The 22076-nt window shown below is 33.9% G+C and overlaps 1 protein-coding gene across 1 annotated transcript in view; it reads left to right on the forward strand.

The window, feature by feature from the left end:
• The window catches only part of LOC144445559 (laminin subunit alpha-5-like), a 104996-nt gene that overhangs the window by 17238 nt on the left and 65682 nt on the right, over window positions 1-22076 (forward strand). Inside the window, exons 2-5 of the mRNA XM_078135162.1 lie at window positions 19503-19739; window positions 20169-20339; window positions 20745-20958; window positions 21588-21706. Coding sequence (XP_077991288.1) covers window positions 19503-19739; window positions 20169-20339; window positions 20745-20958; window positions 21588-21706 — 741 coding nt within the window. The remainder of the gene's footprint in view (window positions 1-19502; window positions 19740-20168; window positions 20340-20744; window positions 20959-21587; window positions 21707-22076) is intronic.

A 22076-nucleotide genomic window follows, 5' to 3' on the forward strand; every position in this document is an offset into this window, starting at 1 on the left:
TTTCAGGGGCATTGGATGGACCAATTTGTTTTCTGAGATTTGTTTTAATTTGACCAACAACCTACAGTTTTCATACCCTATCATTGCCTTGGAAATAATTTATTTCAGTGGCTTGCATTGGTTCTAATTTGTAAAAAATAATGATATTAATTAAAGGAAGTCAAGAGGACACTAACTACATTTTGATGTTTTATGAATATCAAACCAAATTATCGCAAAATTTTTCCCTATTTATGAAAAATGTTTTTACATGTCAATTTTTCTTCAAACAAGCTGATTAAATGAAATTTTCTAACATTTTCATTTTAAAAACAATTCGACTCACGTTTTTGTTTTGGATTTTATGTAGTGACATTTCATGGTGATACTTTTAGTTGTGACTCAGTGTGTTTGCTAAGGCTGGGAACCCTGATAACAGAAAGGGGGAAGTTGGATAAAACTTGCATACAATTACTATGTATGTGGAGTGCTTAGATCTTGTGGAGAACCCATGTAAATAGTGATTGGGGAACTTAGGCAGATTAACCTAGTTATCTATCTTTTAATAGTGAAACACTTACGCATCACTAATTTCTAAAAGAAAATTTACTGCACATCAGATGCTAGTCTGTAAGATACGACATTCATGTCACACTTATTAAGCCAGCACTCAATAGTTGAGAAGCCTGATAGGGCTGAACAACATGACATATCAGTCTAATCAGATACAAAAAAAAGTCAAGAAAAAAACTGTAGGCACTGAACCTTCGCCATACATAACTATCTCCTTATACCTTGGTGAGTGTGACGGTGTGATACTATCTCCTTCTACCTTGGTGAGTGTGATGGTGTGATACTTTTACACTTCAGTGCACATTGAATTGTTTGAGACAGACACACAACCCAGCCAGTACTACAAAAGATGTCTGCTTGTAACTTGTGTCCAGTTATTTACACAAACTTAATGCACTGCTTAGTAATAATACCTCTACCGTTCCTTAGAGACAGGAAAGAGGGTTTACAACTACACAACACCACTCTAAGCTCTCTTCAAAACCTGTGAAAGGGAACAAAAACTAATTTACATGTACATTTAGTGGCTCAACAAGGAGTTCTATCTACCTATCAGTGAAAACGTAGGTTGTATTGTCTGTGGTAATTACCACTTGAGTATTAAGTTACAGTAAGATGCATCAAATGACACTTACTTTGCAGTAATTAGAAGTCACTATAATAATATCTACAGGGTTGATAAGACTCTATCCTAGTTTTCTATGGAAGTCTATTTTTTAAACTCAGAATTTACTGCAACATGATATGCCTGCTATATATACATACAGGAGATGTCACTTTCTATTAAGTTGCTCTATAACAGGTTACCGTGGGAATTCTGTACCTCAGTTTGACATGATAACCTCTGGTATGACCTTTGACCTGGTACATATTTTGACTATTTTGATCACACCTGATAGTATCACCTTTGAATGACCTTTGACCTGAAGATAGAGAAAATCTAAGAGAACATAGAGGAGAAATGTCACAGAGGTGGAGAAGTCATTCATTTGAATTAGCTGTAAGGAGAACCTAAAAAAAAAAAAAAGTGGTTCTGATTACCCAATCCTACCAAGTTTTTCACTTCTGACTCTAAACTTTTTTGAAACGTATTCAAGAAGAACAAAAAATAAAATCGTGAAAATTGTGAAGTCTTGTGAGAAATAATGGATGTGGAAGCTGACATAAACTGCTCTAAGAGTTGCTTTCATTACTATTAGCCTGTCTATGACACTGATCTGTGACTCAGATTGCTCTAATAGCTCTAGAGTTGCTTTTGTTAGCCTGTCTATGACACTGATCTGTGACTCAGACTGGTCTCATAGCTCGGGTCTGAGAGTTACTGTCGTTAGCCTGTCTATGGTGCTGATCTGTGGCTGTGATAACTCTTGCAACTCAGAATTATGACAGATGTAGAGTCACAGATCAGTGCCTTATACAGCTAGTAGATCTCATCCTGAAAGTGTTTTGAGATTGCACAGACATTTGATCTAATGATTTACAGTATACATCAATAATTCTACTGTTTACATTTGTATAGCATTCATAAACAGAGGACAGAAATAACTAGATAATAAACAAGAACTGTTTTGAAACTCCTACTACATGTATGAACATATGTTTCTCATTTTGGAATGTAGTATTGTGAAAGTCATCGACACTGTCTCTGTTTGTTGCAAATCTCAGAAACCCAGATTTGTTTGGTTAAGGGATAGTCTCATAAGTTTGTGTACACTCTAGAATTTAGAAATCAGAAATATTTTTATTTTTTTTATTTTTTATTTTTTTATTTTTTATTTTTTATTTTTTTTTTTTTGGGGGGGGTTTGTTGTTTAGCGCTTGTTTTGATTGCTAATCTTCACTTTATTCTTACCATATTCAGATTTAAATCCTACATTTTTGTATTATTGTGAAAAACAAAAAATTATAAAATTATGAACTTTTTTCCAAAACTAAAATACCAACTGTCTCTGACTTTATGCCTTTTCATTGTAGTCATAAATGTAGTTGAGACAAGAATCAAATTCTTAGGAGAGTTTTATTATTAAAAATTATTAAAAGTTGTCCATATTGTATTTGTTGACCTAGAAGAAGTTTACTACCAAACCAGAGTGACAATAGAGTTTCAATTACTACCAAACTAAAGTGACTATAGAGTTTCAATTACTACTAAACCAGAGTGACTATAGAGTTTCACTTAGGCTACACAACATTTATTTTTACATCTCACGATTTTTGTTGGGAATTACAGAAAACAAAATACAGACATTGATTGTGTCCAAGCATATAAAATGATACACTATCTGACTGTGAACACAAATCATGCACTGTTGGATGAAACAAGCAAGATTCAAACAGAAAATTTTATTTTTGTTGACAGTGAGATAAAATTTAACATTTAATATGCCTGTGTGCATTCATGTAATTCATAATAAAACTTTGTGTTAGGTGTAAAAAAAAAAAACGTTGTGTATCCTAACTGAAAGTCTACAGCCTTCCTAGTTTGGTAGTAAAGTTAAATACATGTATGTGCTTCAAATGAATTTCGCTGTGATAATTTGAGGTGTTTCCTTAGATGATAATAATTCTGTTTTGAACTGTATGTTTACAGGTTTGTATGGTATAAAGTCCTTTCCTTTTATGACATCTTTTACAGTTTACATTTTAAAAAGTTAATGGGATCTACTAGAAAGTACACGTAGAGTCATAAAACGGTTTTAGCTCACTGATGTAAATAGTCGTATTGTGTTTAGTACGTGTTAAAATTTGTTGTATGTACTGCATGTGTTTAGTACGTGTTGGTAAATTAGTCGTATGTACTGCATGTGTTTAGTACTGTTGGTAAATTAGTCGTATGTACTGCATATGTGTAGTACGTGTTGGTAAATTAGTCGTATGTACTGCATGTGTTTAGTACGTGTTGGTAAATTAGTTGTATGTACTGCATACAATGTATGTTTAGTAGTGTTGGTAAATTAGTCGTATGTACTGCATGTGTTTAGTACAAATGTACGTGTTGGTATGTTTATACCCAACATGAAGGAAGATACATTGACTATTAATATCGGACAGTTCATATTCATTTGTTGTACACATCTAATTTCTGATCCTCAGGAATGTTAGGGAATTGCCCAGATGCTGTTTTAGGAAAAAAATCCCTGTTTCTTGATAAATCCACAAATTATGTAGCTCTGCAATAGTCAGCTCTCCAAAAGTATATGTACATATGTGATGTAGAAATGTCTTTCTAAGAATGGTTCAAAATATTTTGGAAAATTATTTTATAGTTCCAAAAGTTCACAGATTTATACATACTAAGTCCTGTACATATAGTACTATATTGACTGTACTGTAACCAAGTGAAGAACAAAATTAACCCCTGCCTACATAGCCCTAAGACTTATCTTGGTGTTACTATCTCAAGAAGCTCTCTACACCCAGAGATGTATCTTGGTGTTACTCTTTCAAGAAGCTCTCCTCACCAGAGATGTATCTTGGTGTTACTATTTCAAGAAGCTCTCTACACCCAGAGACTTTTCTTGTGTTATTATCTCAGTGTAAGAAACTCTCTACAGTGGAGACTATTCTTGGTGTTACTACATGTTTCTCAAGAAGCTCTCTATACCAGACTTGTCTTGGTGTTACTATCTCAAGAAGCTCTCTACACTAGAGACTTCTTAATTGGTGTCATTGTTATTGAAGCAAGCTCTCTACACCAAGCTTGTCTTGACAAGGAACTCTTTCTACCACCAAGCATCTTGAGATAGCAACACCAGTCCACACAAAGTCTTTAGGCTACAGGATTAGAATACACCACACAAGGACAGAACTATTTAAGAAACAATTAATTTCTTGCAAGTTGGTGTAATTTTTCTCTACTTGCCAGTAAAGTATGTGGAATATGTTGTGCCATTACTGCAAGTATGTCTGGTAGTTGTAGGACTATGGCAATAAATGACATGTGACTACTGCGTAGTTATTATCACATTGTAGATCCATTCTGAGACTAATGATAGCAACTTGAACTTCAGTGAATCTGTTTTATTTTCAAATTTTAAGTAAAATTTCATAGTTTTAAAAAACTATGCCAAAATTATATGAAGACCAATAGCTTCTGACCCAAGAGCTGTCAATGCCAAGTATGGTGAATGGTATTCATGTCAAAGGTCAATATTAAAAATGATTAATTTGACCTCTAAACTAAGTTCACTAGGTCAAAGGTCAGATTCTAAGTTAGAGATCTGGATGTGTGATTCCAAATGTTTTACGTTACCATGCGAATGATATTTTCACAAAGTTCTAGTCATGTTTTGATTCAAACTGAGATGTGAGGAGAATATTAAATACATGTCATAACTGTTTTGCTTAGAGTCTACAATTTGAAGTGGATTAGATAAAAATATAGCTAAGATGATTTGCATACAGGTCAATATCTTCTTGTCTGGCCAAACGTTTCAAAAAAATTATTGATACTATATAGAATGGAATGCAGGTATATTCTTTGTCAAAATCATTTGTCACGTTTAAATTTATCTTAAAATGAGGTAGATTTTTTGTGCAAACAATTTTATTTATGAATACAGTTTTATAATTGATATCATAAATAAACAGTGTCCCCTACCACTTATATGTGTGTGTTATTTATTGAATGAAATTACTTTACTGACTGTCATTATAGCTTTTGGTTATTATCCATGATGTGTCATTACTGAACTGTATATGGACATTGACATAGACATGGACATATCTATACATGCACAGTGGTCAGCTGGTAGATCAAAGTTTACACATGTGTACATTGTGATAAAAAAAATCATTATCTCATTTAGAGGAGAGATAGTCTGATGTCTGGTCTTAACTTGGATTTGGTAACAACTGATTGTGATAAATACAGTGTCCTGATAGACAGACAGACAAACAGACAGACAGACCGACAGAGAGACAGACTGACCGACAGGCAAAATAAGATTAAAGTGAAGAGGCAGTGAGTGAGTGAGTGAGTGACAAAGTGAGAGAGGGAGGGAGGGAGGGAGGATGGGAGGGAGGACGGGAGGACGGGAGTGAGTGAGTCAGGGAATGAGTTAGTTAGTCAGTCAGTCAGTGAGAGAGTGTGCAAAAGAAAAAAAGACATACATATACATAATGTTCATACATAGTGTACAGTGAATGATTATTTCCTTTCCTAGACTGTATGGTCTATGCCAATAAATTCCAGACTTAATTTGTTTACATAGTACACACATCAAAAAGAATTCCTAGGGAGTGTTGTCCTTGTAAATGTGCAAATAGGAAAATAAAGTGAATAGAAGTATGGTTGATGTGTTTGTTTTGTTAATACCCCAGTATTGATCAGATCAGGATGGCAGTGTTTGGATATCCATGTTTCAGTGTTTGTTTGGCTATACAGACCACAACATGTAAAGTAAATACATCAAATCTGATAATAGGGTAGTCAGACATGGCCTTGAATACCATAGTCCTTGTGTATAGTGGATATCTAGATAACAATTCTACCTTTGGACTTCTCTTGAACTACAGTTATTTTTCCACTCTTGTGGTAGAACTGTTGTGGGAATGTGTTACCAATTCAAAGAGGCATGCACATAATGTTTTTATAACAATGTTTGACTTGGAGCAGTGTGCCTCCTAATGATAATCAAATTTTGTTGTTGTGAGTCAAAATGAGAAAGAGATAAGGGAAAACAAATTTTAGTGTGACACCAGAAATTGTGTGTGTCAGTGGCACGTCAAATTGGCTTAGACTGACTTGGAGTATATGTATGTAGGTGAGATCAGTGTTCACTCTGTGACTACACCTAGTTTTTGTGCACTAGTTGAAAATTATCATCATATGCATAAAATTGTGTGTTGTGAGCATATACAGTAAACTTCTGACTTTCAGTAGAAATTGGATTTGAAAACAAAATGTCACACAGAGACAAAAAATTATGACCAGAACTTACAGAATATCATAGCTCAAACAGAAGTGAAATGTGATTATTTGACTTTGGTTAATGATCAGTGACCTGGCAAATGTGATTTAGAAATTGCTCTAATAGTCACAAAGTGGGAACTTTTTATGTCAACGTCAAACAGTTTGCAAACAATTCTGTTTAATAAAAGTTCATTTAGAATAATGAAATAATAAATAAATTGTAATTTTATGCCGTGAGATTTATATGGGAATCAAATACCTACAATGTAGATAAATAATGTACAGTATTTTATTGATTTTAACCCGACATGACATGATTAATGTGAGAAAATAAGACATTAGTGATTACTAAATATTTTTATCATATCGTCCTGTAATTGATTTTTTTTATATCATAGCTGACATCACTCTCAAATGTAACCAGACCATATTTTGCACTAACATTAAAGTGGCCATATGGATGAGAATTTGTTATTTATTTTGGATTTTTATTTGATAAAATAGCTTCACTATGTTTTTCTACTTAAAAAAATAAAGCGAAAGAACATATACCAAGTCTATGCTCATAACTCAATGCATTGCAAAAGATGTAAAAAAGTTTGTTATTGTATGTACAATAACAAACATTTTACACATTGTTTAGTGTTTTGCAGTTTATTGAATTGCGAACATGGACCTAAAATAAATACCAAATTCTCATCCTTATGGCAACTTTAACATGATAAAAGATGATTTAGGGAGTGTATCATTATAAGGTAGCATTGCCAGAAAGTTTATAACAACGATAACAAGATCAGAGTATTTTCAAGTTGTATATTCAACCTCTCAAGTCAAGTATATTCTTTTGATGGCCACTTGACTTGAAATTTTTGTTGGCCATCTCGTTTGGTAAAGACAACTAAGTCACTAGTTTTGGTGGGATAATTTAGAAATGACGTCTTGAATTTTGTTGATGTACAATCCAGTTTTTTTTTGTTATTTTAATAGTAAAATGTAAAAAGGTACATGGCCTTGGTTTACAAAAGAAATGTAGTGAAATACATCTGTAAATATTATTAGTATTACACCATGTTACGTTTAGTTTTGTTAGACCAGTGAATGGACTAACAAAGATCAATGTAACAACAATGGTGGTTTACTTAGGTTGCATGCCATGCAGTATTTTGGTGAGGGTGACAAGACCTCAGTAAAAGAAAAACAAGAAAAATTTGATAACATTTGCATATTTTTCCACATCATTTATCACATTTTTGGTAGAGTCGAAACCTTGGTAAAACATGTGATCTCTGGTAGATTTTACCAGCTTTAACAAAAACTCTCATTAATATGTAAATTGTGTCATAAATGTGTGATTAATTATAATGCTTGTGACAATATTGATTGTCATGTCATCACTTGAGTGTTGGGTAAAAAGTTGTAGTTTTTAGTTAGGTTTGTACAAACTTGTTCACAACTCTATGTGTTCTGTATGGCTCTGATCATAAACTGAAAAGTGAAACAACGTACTGAAAATAATGACAACAGCTGTGTACATACAAAAAATAAAAGCTGTTTTTAAGTCAAAAAAGTTAAATCAAACTTTTTAAAATTCATCTAAGCTCATACACATGATTAGTGTGAAGTCAGGTTTGTATAAAGTATGTTTTGTTCAAATCTGTTTGTTTTTTTCAACTCGATGTGTTCAACATGTGCCAGATCTTATTAAAATCATAAACAACTAGAAAGTGAAACAGTGCACTGAAAAACCATAAACTGAAAAGTGAAACAGCGCACTGAAAATAACAGGAACACCTGTGCACATACAAAACTTCACAGCTGTGATCTAGTCAAGAAAGTAAGAGCAAACTGTTTAAAATTCATGGACACAGCTATATCGATGTTATAAAGCAGAATGGGTTGGTCAGTGTGTGGCAAGGGGGAGAGTAGATCGTAAATTTACATTGTATTGGACAATAAATAGCCAAGCATTTGGAAGTGCCTTCAATGTATTGAAACAGAGCACTGTTGTGTGAAACACACAATGAATTGTATTTAGGGGATTATTGGACCAGAACAAATAAACATGAAAGCTTTTAAAGCCAATATTATAGTACTTGGGATGTGTACTTGAAGGAAAACAGACACACATTACAATTTAATGTCTTTTTCAGGCACTAATAAGGAATGACTTCCATCGATCTAATGTGTGGAAGCGTGGGAAAGTGTGAAAAGTGGCAGTGGTAGTGATCATGGACTTATGACTATAAAATTCATCCCAATTACCACGCTTGTATTTACATGTATGGGGATGTATTTAGTAATTTTGGTTTTAGAACCCTGGTAATCGAGATAGCAGGTCTGTGAGGAGGGAAGGATCTCATATAATTTACTATAGTACATAGTTTTCTGCATACATTAACCCTTTCATGACTAGAGACGAGTTTTAAATAATATGGGGCCCAGTTTATATGAATATTTTCATAATTACAATAATATTACTTTATTAGGAAGTAGCATTTCTTTAATTCCAGTCTAAAATGAAGTTGATATATGCCAAAAACTTACAAAAAACAAGAATTTTGTCCAAACAATTTTGGCGGGAATGTTTTCAGTATTGAAGGGGTTAAGTGTTTTCCCACAGGCATATACATTTGTAACTTTCAGAGTAGTGGAAATCTATGAACTAACTGTACAAAGTTTTCTTTCACATGCAAAATAGTACATTCAGTGATTTTATCAACTTGAAGATTCTAGAAGATTCTAGTAAGTTTTAATGAATAATGTAGGTTTTGATATTTCTAAATATTCCATCACTTTATGGTATATCTATGTAAACCATGCAACTTGAAAGGACACAGTAATTCATGTGAAACAAATTGTATTTTACAATTTACAGAATAATTTCTATCATTAACATTCCTGTTTGTAAACAAGAAAGCAAAGTTACATTTTTAACAGGCAAGAGATCTAAATATACCTGGTATATTTAACTGGGAGCAAGGTGCTGATATTTTAAAAAATAGCATCAGTAGGCAATTGAAAAATAAAGCAGGAAAACACAAAACGTGTGATTGTTGTCTTCAAGCCATAACTTTTTAAAATCAAACTTTTGATAAATACATAAACTAGTTTGCTTTCCATTATTCATGTTTAAAATTAGTTAAGATATGTGGAAAATGTGCAGAATCCAGTTCAAATTATTTCGGTGGGAAATACTTCATAATGTGAAGTGTAATCACTGTGCAACCAAAATTTTGGCACCCGATCATTTCAAACAATTATCCATACAATTCTAGTCTAAAAGAAAGTTGAGATTTGATAGAAAGTTTGTGGCGGGAAAAATTTGTATTGCTGAAATACTTCATAGTCTGTAGTGTAATCACTGTGCAACCAAAATGTTGACACCCAATTATTTCAAAGGATTACCCATACTATTCTAGTCTAAAAGAAAGTTGAGATTTGATAAAAAGTTTGTGGCGGGAAAAATTTGTATTGATGTAGATAAACAAGCTAGCTGTAGTGTTGTTCTTTGTTGTAACTGCAACCAAGCCATCAATCAACATGAAAGACTCATAGGGACAGTGATAGAACTGGAGGGTGGCCATGCATGTTCATGAGTCGTGTTGAATTTACAGACCATGACAAACAGGTGGGCAGATTATTGACATTAACTTTTGAATGCATTGCAGGCAAACTACATAGTACTGACATTTTAGGGCAGCCATTAATTTTTCCCGAATTGAAAACATGATGTCTGTAGGCAAATTTCTCCCAGATTTTTATCAAGGATTTCCATGTAGATTTGTTAAGGAGACTGTTATATCGTTGAGATCCAAATTAGCCAACGAAAAAAAAATAAGAAAAAAAGAAAAAATGCAAATGATATTTGTGGCAACATGGCAAGACGTAAATCTATCCGAGTTTGCCACCAAAACTACTACAAAGTATAAAAATCTATAATGTTTAGCAGATATTCCTATCACGGTCATTTACCGAATTGTGAAACCTTAGCAATAATACGGACCAGTGTTAGGACTTTATTACACAGCTGTGTGTAAAATACCATGTTCGGTAGTTCACTGCATTATACCTCAAAGTACCAAATGAGCCATACTGTTATTTTTTGTTATTCACACTCTGGAAGATATCGTTTCACAAACACTCAGGCAGCAATGAATTTAATCCCTAACTATGTAGAGAATACCTGAGTACACTTCAATGACGTTATAACCAGACTTACAGCTTCAATCTGTTCATCTGTTCTTTTCTATCGTAATTTGTAATTTGAATAAAGAAGTACTTGGTTACATGCATGAGGAAATATGGAAGGTAACATGAATGAAACCTTTGTATACATTGTACACTTGGTCAATGGCAAACTAGAAGCTTGGGTTTTCCATTGCCATCTAAACACTTTCAACACTATCAATCATTTGATAATAGTGTTTATTTAAAAGTAAACACCTTTCCAAATTTAAAAAAAAAAAAATTTTGAATGGAAAATTTCTCTCACATGGTCATTTGCATATTCATGATGTCTCGCATGTTTGTTGAGTCATTTATTCTTGCTACGTTTCCAGCATGGATCTTGGTTAATTCCAGAGTTTATAATTCTAGTTAACTCATCAGAATGATATGAATGTATATGACAAAAAATACGTTGTTGAGTTTACCTGATTTCTTCGATACTTTTAAAACCTTGGTAAAGCCTCATTTTACAAACTAAGGATTCCCTACCATTAATAGTCATAGTAAGGTATAAAATCTTCCTGAGTTCCCTAGTAGGGTTCCCTCCCAGTATTCTAGTTAAGGGTGGTAGACAAGTTGTAAAATGTTCCTGAGTTCCCTAGTAGGGTTCCCTCCCACTATTTTAGTTAAGGGTGGTAGACAAGTTGTAAAATGTTCCTGAGTTCCCTAGTCATTTTTACTAGGGTTCCCTACCAGTATTTTAGTGTAGACAAGTTGTAAATGTTCCTGAGTTCCCTAGTAGGGTTCCCTCCCACTATTTTAGTTAAGGGTGGTAGACAAGTTGTAAAATCTACCTGAGGTACTTTACCAGAGTTCCCCACCAAAATCATGATGCAAGCTGCATGTATGGAAATCACTGCAAGTTTTATCAGAATAGTCCTCCTCTGACCTCACTCCTTTGTTGGCTTTCCAATTACCTTCACAAAACCCCTATACTAGAATGTTCTTTTACCAGCTTCATTTTACATTCAGAGTCATGTGGCATATATTTACAGTTTGACTATTTAGATACACACCTTAAAATATTTTCACAACAAAGAGATTTGACCACAGGGTGAATGACATGAACTTTAACAAATAAAAAAAGACTAAGTCATCCTACAGACTAGACAGGACAGAAATGGTTCAGAATTTTTACCATAAAAGTTCATAGTTATTGTGGCTATAAATTATAATGAGATCATCTCTGTTCTTGGTTACTGAGTTACTGTTCACCTTGATATTTCCATGACCAGAACATTTTGCCATTTAATGGTCGTATGGTATTGCCTGAGGGCTAATTACCCAGTCTGGTAGTGGTATGTTATATTTATGTATGGAAGATATGAAGTCACTACTTATTTTTTCATTTTTGCTTCGTTGACGTTAACCAGGTTAAGCATACATCCATTATGATAGACAAATCAATATCAAAGTATTAATTAGATAAATCTATGTTAGAGTACAGCTTAGGTTGTAGGTAATGAGACTGGGATTTTGATCTTTGGTAAAGATGTTTGAACAACAGCTTGACGTTTGTAAATACGAAATTGTAGGAGTACTCACAATGTCACATATGTACAATGTAGTATACCAGTTGTATTGTAATAAGTATTTTCATTGGTATGTTTTACCTTGAGGCTATGTTGCCTACATTTGAGAAATCTAAAAATAACAAACTGTATAAGGAAAGACTTTCCTTCCAACTGAGATAGGTTGACCTCGTAGTCTGACCTTATATGACCTCTCGGCTGAGAATAAATGTCTTTACTGCACAGAATTCAGAACAGTTTGAACTTTGACTTTTATAGAATGTATCTGTGAGTAGAGAATTGATCTCTTTGACCCCATCGGCACCAACTGCTTTCTTGTGCAAATAAGAGAACAAATTCGTGTTTTTCTGTGATTTATCTATACAGTTCAATTTTATTTTAGACCAGAATTATAGAAGTGATGTTTATTATTTCATTTGTGTCAGAATTTTGGTTGAGAGTGACCACATATTTGCTCAAAAAAGATCAATATTCTTGATTTTTTATTATAGCTTCTGTACACTTCAAGTTTTCAACTGCATTTTAGACTTGATTCATAGAATTGGTACATTTATATGAATTAACATCAAAATTCGGTCAAATTTTTTTTTGTAAATTATCCTAAATTCCCTCCAAAAATATTTGAACAAATTCTTCTGTTTCTGTAATTTTTTTTTGTAAAATTCCAATTTTCTTTTAGACTTAAATCAAAGAAAAAAATATTTATTAAATTATTTACAACATAATTTTTCTTAAAAAGTGATCACATAAGAAAAAACTGCTCCCAAATGCAGACATATTTTCATCTCTTGATTTGTTTGTTGATGTCATATAAGCAAAGAGTTGATATAGTTTGTGTATATATCTAACTGTCAGTGACTGTATACTATATCACTAGGTCAGGGTATACTTTGACAGTAGAAATAATCACAGAATGCCATGAGTTCAACAAATGAATAATGGACGTCGGAGAATTTTGATATGCAGAGTATTTTTGCAGTGGCCTTTGATACTGCTGACTTGGAGTCAGTTTTAACTAATTCAGATTTCCATATGGGGACAAGACTAGTAATTTCACTTTTGAGAGAAGTGTGTCTGGTCATACATAGATCTTACTCCAACTGACTGAACTGTTGGTGGGAGGGTTTATGATCTGGTTGATGGCTTTAAACAGAAGGGGGGGGGGGGGCAGAAGGGGTTGGGGGAACAGAATGGGGTGTAGACTGGTAGAATTTCATGAATTTAGATAGTGTCTTGGATGTTATACCATGATTTTGACTGTGAGTACGAGTCAAAAATGACTGAGTCAACCTTGTTAGATTTTAGTTATCAGAGGGTGAAAACTGTAAAATGGGAAACTAATTGAATCTAATCTAGATATGTACTAGGTGGCAATGAGAGTGGTTTGTATAAATCTATGAATAGAAACAAAGAAAAGGAAAAGAAAAGAATAAAAATAAACAAAAGAAAAGAAAAGAAACAAGCAGAAAAGAAAAAATGTTTGGCACATGGAAAGATAACATACATGTATATCTGTGTGGTCTCTCAGTTTGTGTGCAAACAATTCACACATTGAAATGACTTTCAGGAAAGATACAAATAAAGTCAAAAGATAAAGAATGAAAAAACCCTAAAAAGTTTGAAAATAAAATGATAGTAAATATGTAACAGACAGTAACTATGACACAGTGGTTGTATCACTCACTAGCAGACAGTAGCTATGACACATTGTTTGTGTCACTCACTAAAAATTTTCAGTAGCACTGTTTATTTTCCTTTCGAGAGTGTATACCACAGGAAAAATTTCCAAATGATTCATCCTAATGAGATTGTTCCCTACTCAAAAGGCGGGATTGCATTCCCAGATTTCCAGGGTCCTAGTGAAATACTTTCCCACTTCCGTTCAGTAGTGAGTGATTGTCTTCACCTACTGTTATGAAGGTCATTACTTATCAACTTTGTGGTTGGCGGAAAGGAAATGATCTACTAAGTAATTTGTTCCTTGATAAACTAAGTGACTTATCAGAGTATGTTGTGTTTTTCCCTAATTTGTAACCACAGATTACGTATATCAATTACATATATGGTTACAGCTGATAAACTAAAAGTTTAAACCGTATGGCTTGACTGAAAATTTGCTTGAACTTAATATTTGATATCATGTTAGAAAAGAAATTTGTGAGTTTGTATTGCATGAAAGGTTGTGAACTAAAAGTTTTTTTCAGTATGGCTTGATTGAAAGTGTATGAATTACAGTTGTAGAAAGGAAGCTGTGTATTTGTTTGATAAGGGAAGTGAAAGATTATCCACTGAAAATTTTGTATGATGGCTTGACTAGATAATGAATTCAAAGGTACATATATTAGAAGTAATGATGCCTGTATGGTTTTTTCATAGGAGTGTAAGTTGATAAACTAAACATTTTCTCAGTGTGGCTTGGCTGGACCTGGATAACAGCTGGGTTGTGTTGTATTTACAAATGTACATTTAATAGTATGAATGTTATTAGTAGCAGTGTAAAGGTGACAAACTTAAAGTTTTATCAGTATGGCTTGGTTTTGTCTGTAAATCTGACAGCATGTGTGGATCTTTAATTAGCAGAATAAGTTGATAAACTTAAAGTTTCATCAGTATTTCTTGGTTTTGTCTGTAAATCTGACAGCATGTTTGGATCTAAAGGCCCGGTTACATGATGCAACTCGACAAGCAACGCACCACGCAATTAGTCGCATGTGACAAATTGCCTTGTGTATTCGCTCTGTTGCAGGGTCTTGTGATGTCGCTAGGTGCATCACAAGAAAACCGACATGTCAGTTTTTCCATGTCTGTTAATGGTCTGATGTAGAGTGATTGTACAATGTATGTCAGACTGTCACTGTCAGTTCATGTTGTGTCTAACTTTTCAACAGTTTTATCCATTGTGTAAACTTTGACTACAACTCTAAGAACTGTTAATGTTATGTAGAGATATTTATCTATGGATGGCTGAAACACAAACACTCAGTCAATCACGGTACGTGTCTACTACTGTATGTAAACTTTCGTGAATCATTATCCTCATGGTATGGTGGTGGTCCAGTTTAGTGTATTAACTTAAAATACTCCCTCACTCTTCCCCACCCCCACTCCCACCCCTGTCTTCCCCATCTTCAAACATAGACATAATTTTATAAATGAACAAGTTGATATGAATAATTTCTTGTTTTGTTGTTACTGTTAGTCACAAAGTGTCTTGCTTTTCGTATACAACATCCATATTTGGTAATGTATCACCACAAAAATCTACTGTCACCCTCTAAGATTCTCAGGGAATATTTGCATACTTGAAGTTGAATTGAGGTGTTTTCCGAGTACCAAAATATATGTAGTTTATTTAGGATATGATTGGCTGTAAAACTAGCAGAACTAAAATCATTTATAATGTAATGTAATATTATGCTGGATACATCCAGTTATAGTGTTATGTTTGATTTGATTCAACATTACGTATGAAGATATTAAGACCAATAAACACACAGAAACAGATGAATACTGAGGATATGAAACAGTTTTTCTTGTCTTGACTTACAGACTTATTTTGTTACTTGTTACTGATAGGTCAGTGGCAGTGTTCATCAACTTGGGTAGATGCTAACTACTTACATGTAATAACTAGATTCACAAGAACTAAAACACATGTACACATGTAGAATATGATTAAAGTTTATAGTTCGTTAACCTTAAAACTTTCATCAATATGGAACACTACCTGTTGAGTTCTGATGTCTGTCACTTATTTTTAATAAAGAAAAACATTACATGTCTATGAGACTCACCATTTTGCAAAGACATTTTAAAACAACCCTATACTGGGTTAGTTTGTTCAGCATCTTTGAACATTAATTACTATGTACTGGATTCAGATGCTTTGTAAATTTTTTTGATTGACTGAATGATTGACTGATTGATTGCTTGATTGCTTGCTTGCTTGCTTGCTTGATTGATTGATTGATTGATTTAGTTAACAAACTTCCTTATATGTTGCAAGTGTAAAAAATTGGGGTATCAGATGTGGTTGGCACATCACCAACCATTGGTGAAGGGTCTATGGTCAGATGTGGTTGGCACATCACCAACCATTGGTGGAGGGTCTATGGTCAGATGTGGTTGACACATCACCAACCATTGGTGGAGGGTCTATGGCCAGATCTGGTTGGCACATCACCAACCGTTGGTGGAGGGTCTATAGTCAGATCTGGTTGGCACATCACCAACCGTTGGTGGAAGGTCTATGGTCAGATCTGGTTGGCACGTCACTAACCATTGGTGGAAGGTCTATGGTCAGATCTAGTTGGCACGTCACTAACCGTTGGTGGAGGGTATATGGTCAGATCTGGTTGGCACATCACCAACCGTTGATGGAGGGGAGGGTCTATAGTCAGATCTGGTTGGCACATCACCAATATTTCAACAGTCAGTGTAAAAGACTGTACATGTATATATTGTTATCAGTAAAAAGATCTGTTTAATGGCTACTTGAATAGAGTTGTTTACATGCTAATTGACAAGTACATATAAATCACTGTACAGTTCTAACCTTGTGTCTGTGTGGAACAATTCCCATTGGTCTATGCAATACTGCTGTAAGCATAGCTTACTAATAGTTATAAATTATGTTATGTTGGATTTGTTTGTTATTGTCTGCACTTTTGACATTCTGTGAACAGAAGCCATAATTACATGTACTAATCAGTTTATACACACAAATACTAAAACCTGGGTATACCCAGTAGACTGGCATGATTCCCTTGGCAAGTTTTTTTAGTCGCATAATTTTCAAATGTTTTGAATTTGATGTTCATTTCAAATTTTGTAAAGGAAAATGTCAACTGTCAACTTTTAAAAACATTTTCCCAGTTACTAGTAGTAGTCTCCCAGTTACTAGTAGTAGTCTCCCAGTTACTAGTAGTAGTCTCCCAGTTACTAGTATTAGTCTCCCAGTTACTAGTAGTAGTCTCCCAGTTACTAGTAGTAGTCTCCCAGTTACTAGTAGTAGTCTCCCAGTTACTAGTAGTAGTCTCCCAGTTACTAGTAGTAGTCTCCCAAGGTTCACCCAACTGTTTGCAATCATTCACTCAGATTACCATTTCACACAAAAGAATACACTGGTTAAAGAGTGAAAAAACTTAGAGACTTGAGTAAGTCCATCTACCTATGTATGTATGTGTAAAGATGTTGTGATTTGTAGTACTCAAGGTATTCATTCCTTCAGCTATTAAAGGCCAGGAAAATATGAGTAGCGTAAGTGTAAGGACCTTGTAACTTCCGAGGGCAGCAAGTTAGAATTAGACTGTCGACAGTCAAGTTGCAATAAACTATATAAAGCCCAATGATCAAAATAGAATGACTTCAAGGTTGGAAAAGTCTGATTTTGATTTCTGATAATGTTAAAAGTCTGGTGATTTTCTAGTATACTTCATTGTGGAAAACCTTGTCAACAGACAACAACTTTTCATTCATACTGAATTTGGTCCAGATGATGGAAGTCAATGGTGTAGTTAAAGTAGTGGGTGGTACTAAGTAGGACTTTAATCTGATAAGACTTTCTGACTGGTTTAATTCCCTTTGATAGAAATCTATACCTTAAATCTTACAAATTGGATTTGAATCTCCTAAGATTTACCCCACTGAGTTCCTAAGATTTACCCCACTGAGTTCCAAAGATTTACCGCACTGAGTTCACACTAATATTGTATTCCAAATAGTTTTAACTTTGGTTCTGGTCATTTCCATTGAAATAGTACTCCAACTGTTAATTGGATTGGCTTAAATACTTCTAGTTAGCTGAATGACCTGTCTATTCCTATAGGTACTGTATATACAGGTTTGGTGGGTTTGGTGTCCATATGTAAATGATTATGAATACATAATTTTAGTTTGAAAGATTTATTGGTAACAGAAGTTCGTATATTTCTGATATTTGTGTACCTCATAAGTACGTTTAAAATATAAATTTGGGAGATTTATTTAAAACCCTAATGGCAACTTTACAACTAAATAGTACACAGATTGGGGTTAGACATCCACCATACTAGTAAATCTGTATGTATCTGTATGTATGTATGTGTGTGTGTGTGTGTGTGTGTGTGTGTGTGTGTGTGTGTGTGTGTGTGTGTGTGTGTGAATGTGCGTGTGTGTATATGTGTGTGTGTGTGTGTGTGTGTGTGTGTGTATGTGTGTGTGTGTGCATGCGTGTGTGTGTGTGTGTGTGTGTGTGTGTATGTGTGTGTGGAGGGGATAGCAATATACAACTAAATCAGAGTACACAGATTGGGGTTAAACATCCACCATACTAGTAAATCTTTTTCTTTGTGTGTGTGTGTGTGGGGGGGGGGGGAGGGGGAGGAGAGAGACTCGGAGCTATATACAACTAAGCCAGAGTAGACAGATTAGGGCTAAACTGCTACCAGACTTGTGTAAATCTTAACTAGTTTAAAAGTTGACATGTCAAAATACAGAATCCATTTATCATGTCTAACCTTCAGTTACATGTATACCATCTGTCTGTGACATCACGTGTGTGGGCAACTTTAGAGTAATTAATTGTGTGACTGTCATAAGTTTACGACACTGTCACTTGATAATCATTGCAAATATTTATGGTTTAATCAGATAGCAAGATATCATGCACAAGAGTTTAATGGGGTCAAGCAAAAAAAAATGGGTGATTAATTGCTTGACTGAAATACAGATTATATTTCTAGTGTACAACACTGTCAGTTGATAATCACTGAAAAATATGGCATACTCAGATGTCTGTATTTGGTAAGATATACACAAGAATTTAATGAGACCATAGAAATAAAAAAATTAGTTGCACACCTAATACTTATTAAAATCTTCACAACTTCAATTTCATTGTAGAATTTGCAGACATTTTAGCATTTTTGGAGTTAAGCAAAAATATAGAAACTTTCTCATTTTCAGGAAATATAAGAATTTGTTGACATCTTCAAAAATTTGATTTTGTTATTCTACTTTTTTGGGTTGATACTTACAAAGTTGTAAGTTTAAAAAATGTCATACCAGCTAGTCACAGTACTGTAATTCCAATAACAACAAAGTATAAGCTACCACAGAGGGCGCATGTCATGTCAAGTGGTAAATTTGTAGTCTGTCATTTTCAGAACTGTTGATTGAAATCTGGAATTCAAGTACAAGATTTTTTTTGGGATACATTTTTGTTTATATTAATTCATTAACCATGTCAAGATTACATAAATACTTTTATGTTTTTTTTTCCTTCCTTTTCCCTACAGCAATTCCATGTTGCTTACATTATCATTAAGTTTGCCAACTCACCAAGACCTGCTATATGGGTATTAGAAAGATCAACAGATTACGGACGGACATTTACACCATGGCAGTACTTTGCAAGTACTGACACAGACTGTAACACTCAGTTTGGTATGCATTCTTTGTTGCCTATAAAGCGTGATGATCAGGTGATCTGTTCAACTGAATACTCCAAAATTGTACCCTTGGAAAATGGCGAGGTAAGTTTATGTTTTGTCAGTGACTTGGTTTATATTTCAACAAGTTTTGTAACAATTATAATCAAATTATTTCTTTCAGTGTGTTTCTTAGCACAATAGTGATACTGCCCTCTAGAGTCTTATCTTAGCACCATCTTGTTGAAAAAAAAAATCAAACTCCCAAACCTTTTAGTTTAAGCAAAATCTATAAATCAAATGTCTGGATCAGATGTCTAGATTTGAAATAATCTGATGAGTGTACTGTTGGGTAGATATTTTGACAGATGACTTGGTTTATAGGGTTAATATTTGTGGAACACAGATATAACAATGATATATTTAATGTATGACTCTATGTTACAAAAAAGTACAATTTTACCATTAAATCTCAACGGTAATTCAGTTCATAAATATCAACACTAAAATTAACACAATTCTTTTGTTTTTCAGATCGTGGTATCTTTAGTGAATGGTAGACCAAATGCCAATAATTTCTCTCATGCAGAGATTCTACAAGAATGGACCAAGGCAACTAATGTTAGAATCCAAATGATACGTACCAATACCTTATTAAGTCATTTGTTAGCTTTGGCCAGACAAGACCCTACTGTTACAAGAAGGGTGAGTACCATTAGATAAAATACTTATAACATATGTTGAAATGATTACTTGTACCAGTGTACATGCACACTAGTGGTGTTTTCAATGCAGTGTGGTATTGAACACATTATTGCATATATGTATGCAAATGATATGCAAATTAAGGCAAGCTCATTCCTTGCAGTGTTTTGTACACAAAGGTGTATCAAAAATAAGAATGCAAATCATGAGAAAATCTATAGTTACAGGAACTGGGGCCTTAATTCAGTTACTAAATGTGTGATTTAGCCATTCAGTACTACTGAACAGAACATTGCTCTGGAAGTCAGTGCTATAGAAATTTGATTGATTGATTGATTGATTGATTGGTCGATTGCTTAAACCTTTTAAAATAATCAAATTTCTCAACTGCATTTTTCATTTTAGTATTACTACAGTATAAAGGACATTTCTATAGGTGGACGTTGTGTATGTAATGGTCATGCTGACAGGTGTGATACACCGGCACCTGGAAACCCATCAAAGTTGTTATGTACATGCCGACATAATACATGTGGGGATCAGTGTGAACAATGCTGTCCTGGATATGTACAGAAGAAATGGAGACCGGCCACAATAAGTGATGCCAATGAGTGTGAACGTGAGTTTGGGTTTTGATATTTTTTTACATTAATACAGCCATGGGATAATTTCAAGTAACAGATACATGTATCTAAGTTCTAGAGGTTGAATTACAACAAGTACTGGTATTGATTTATAGTCGCCATATGGGATTTTTAGTTTATAAAACAATTTTATCATGGCTTTCTACTTGTAAAATCAATTTGAAACAACATATACCAAGTCTGAGTTTGATACTCAATACATTGCAAAAAACTAAAAATGTGTTAAAAGTTTGTTATTGTGTGTACAAAGACTTGGATTTGTTGTTTCAAATTGATTTTTCAATTGATAATACATTAATTTGGTTTTCTTTAATCAAATTAAACAAAAAACCAAAGTTGTTATTTCCTTTTTCCCAATTGACACCACTATATATTATTCATGATTAATACTATAATTGGTGATTGGTTTACACACACAGTAATTCAGTCATCAATTTTTGAGTACAATTCAATTTGTTTGTTTTAGTCTGTAATTATCATGGCCATACTAGAGAGAGTGTGTACAATATTAACTACTTTAATTTGTTTGTTACAGCCTATAATTGTTATGGCCATACTAGAGAGAGTGTGTACAATATTAACCACTTTAATTTGTTTGTTACAGCCTGTAACTGTTATGGCCATACTACAGAGTGTGTGTACAATGAAGAAGTGGCTAGAAGAAGACAATCCCTAGATATCTATGGTGAATATGAAGGTGGTGGTGTTTGTCAGAACTGTCAGGTAAAATGTCAACTATTCACATAAATTATTGAGTGTTTGCCTTATCTGTTTTACAAATTGAAAGGGTTTGTTTTAATAGTAATTCTGAGAGAGAGAGAGAGAGAGAGAGAGAGAGAGAGAGAGAGAGAGAGAGAGAGAGAGAGAGAGAGAGAGAGAGAGAGAGAGAGAGAGAGAGAGAGAGAGAGAGAGAGAGAGAGAGAGAGAGAGAGAGAGAGAGAGAGAGAGAGAGAGAAAGAGAGAGAGAGAGAGAGAGAGAGAAAGAGAGAGAGAGAAAGGGAGAGAGAGAGAGAGAGAAAGAGAGAGAGAGAGTAGACATTCAAACAGACATTTACAGAAAGATAATGGAGAGAAAATTAATATTTTGAACTTT

The sequence above is a fragment of the Glandiceps talaboti genome, chromosome 14 (assembly GCF_964340395.1).
Source record: "Glandiceps talaboti chromosome 14, keGlaTala1.1, whole genome shotgun sequence".
NCBI lineage: Eukaryota > Metazoa > Hemichordata > Enteropneusta > Spengelidae > Glandiceps > Glandiceps talaboti.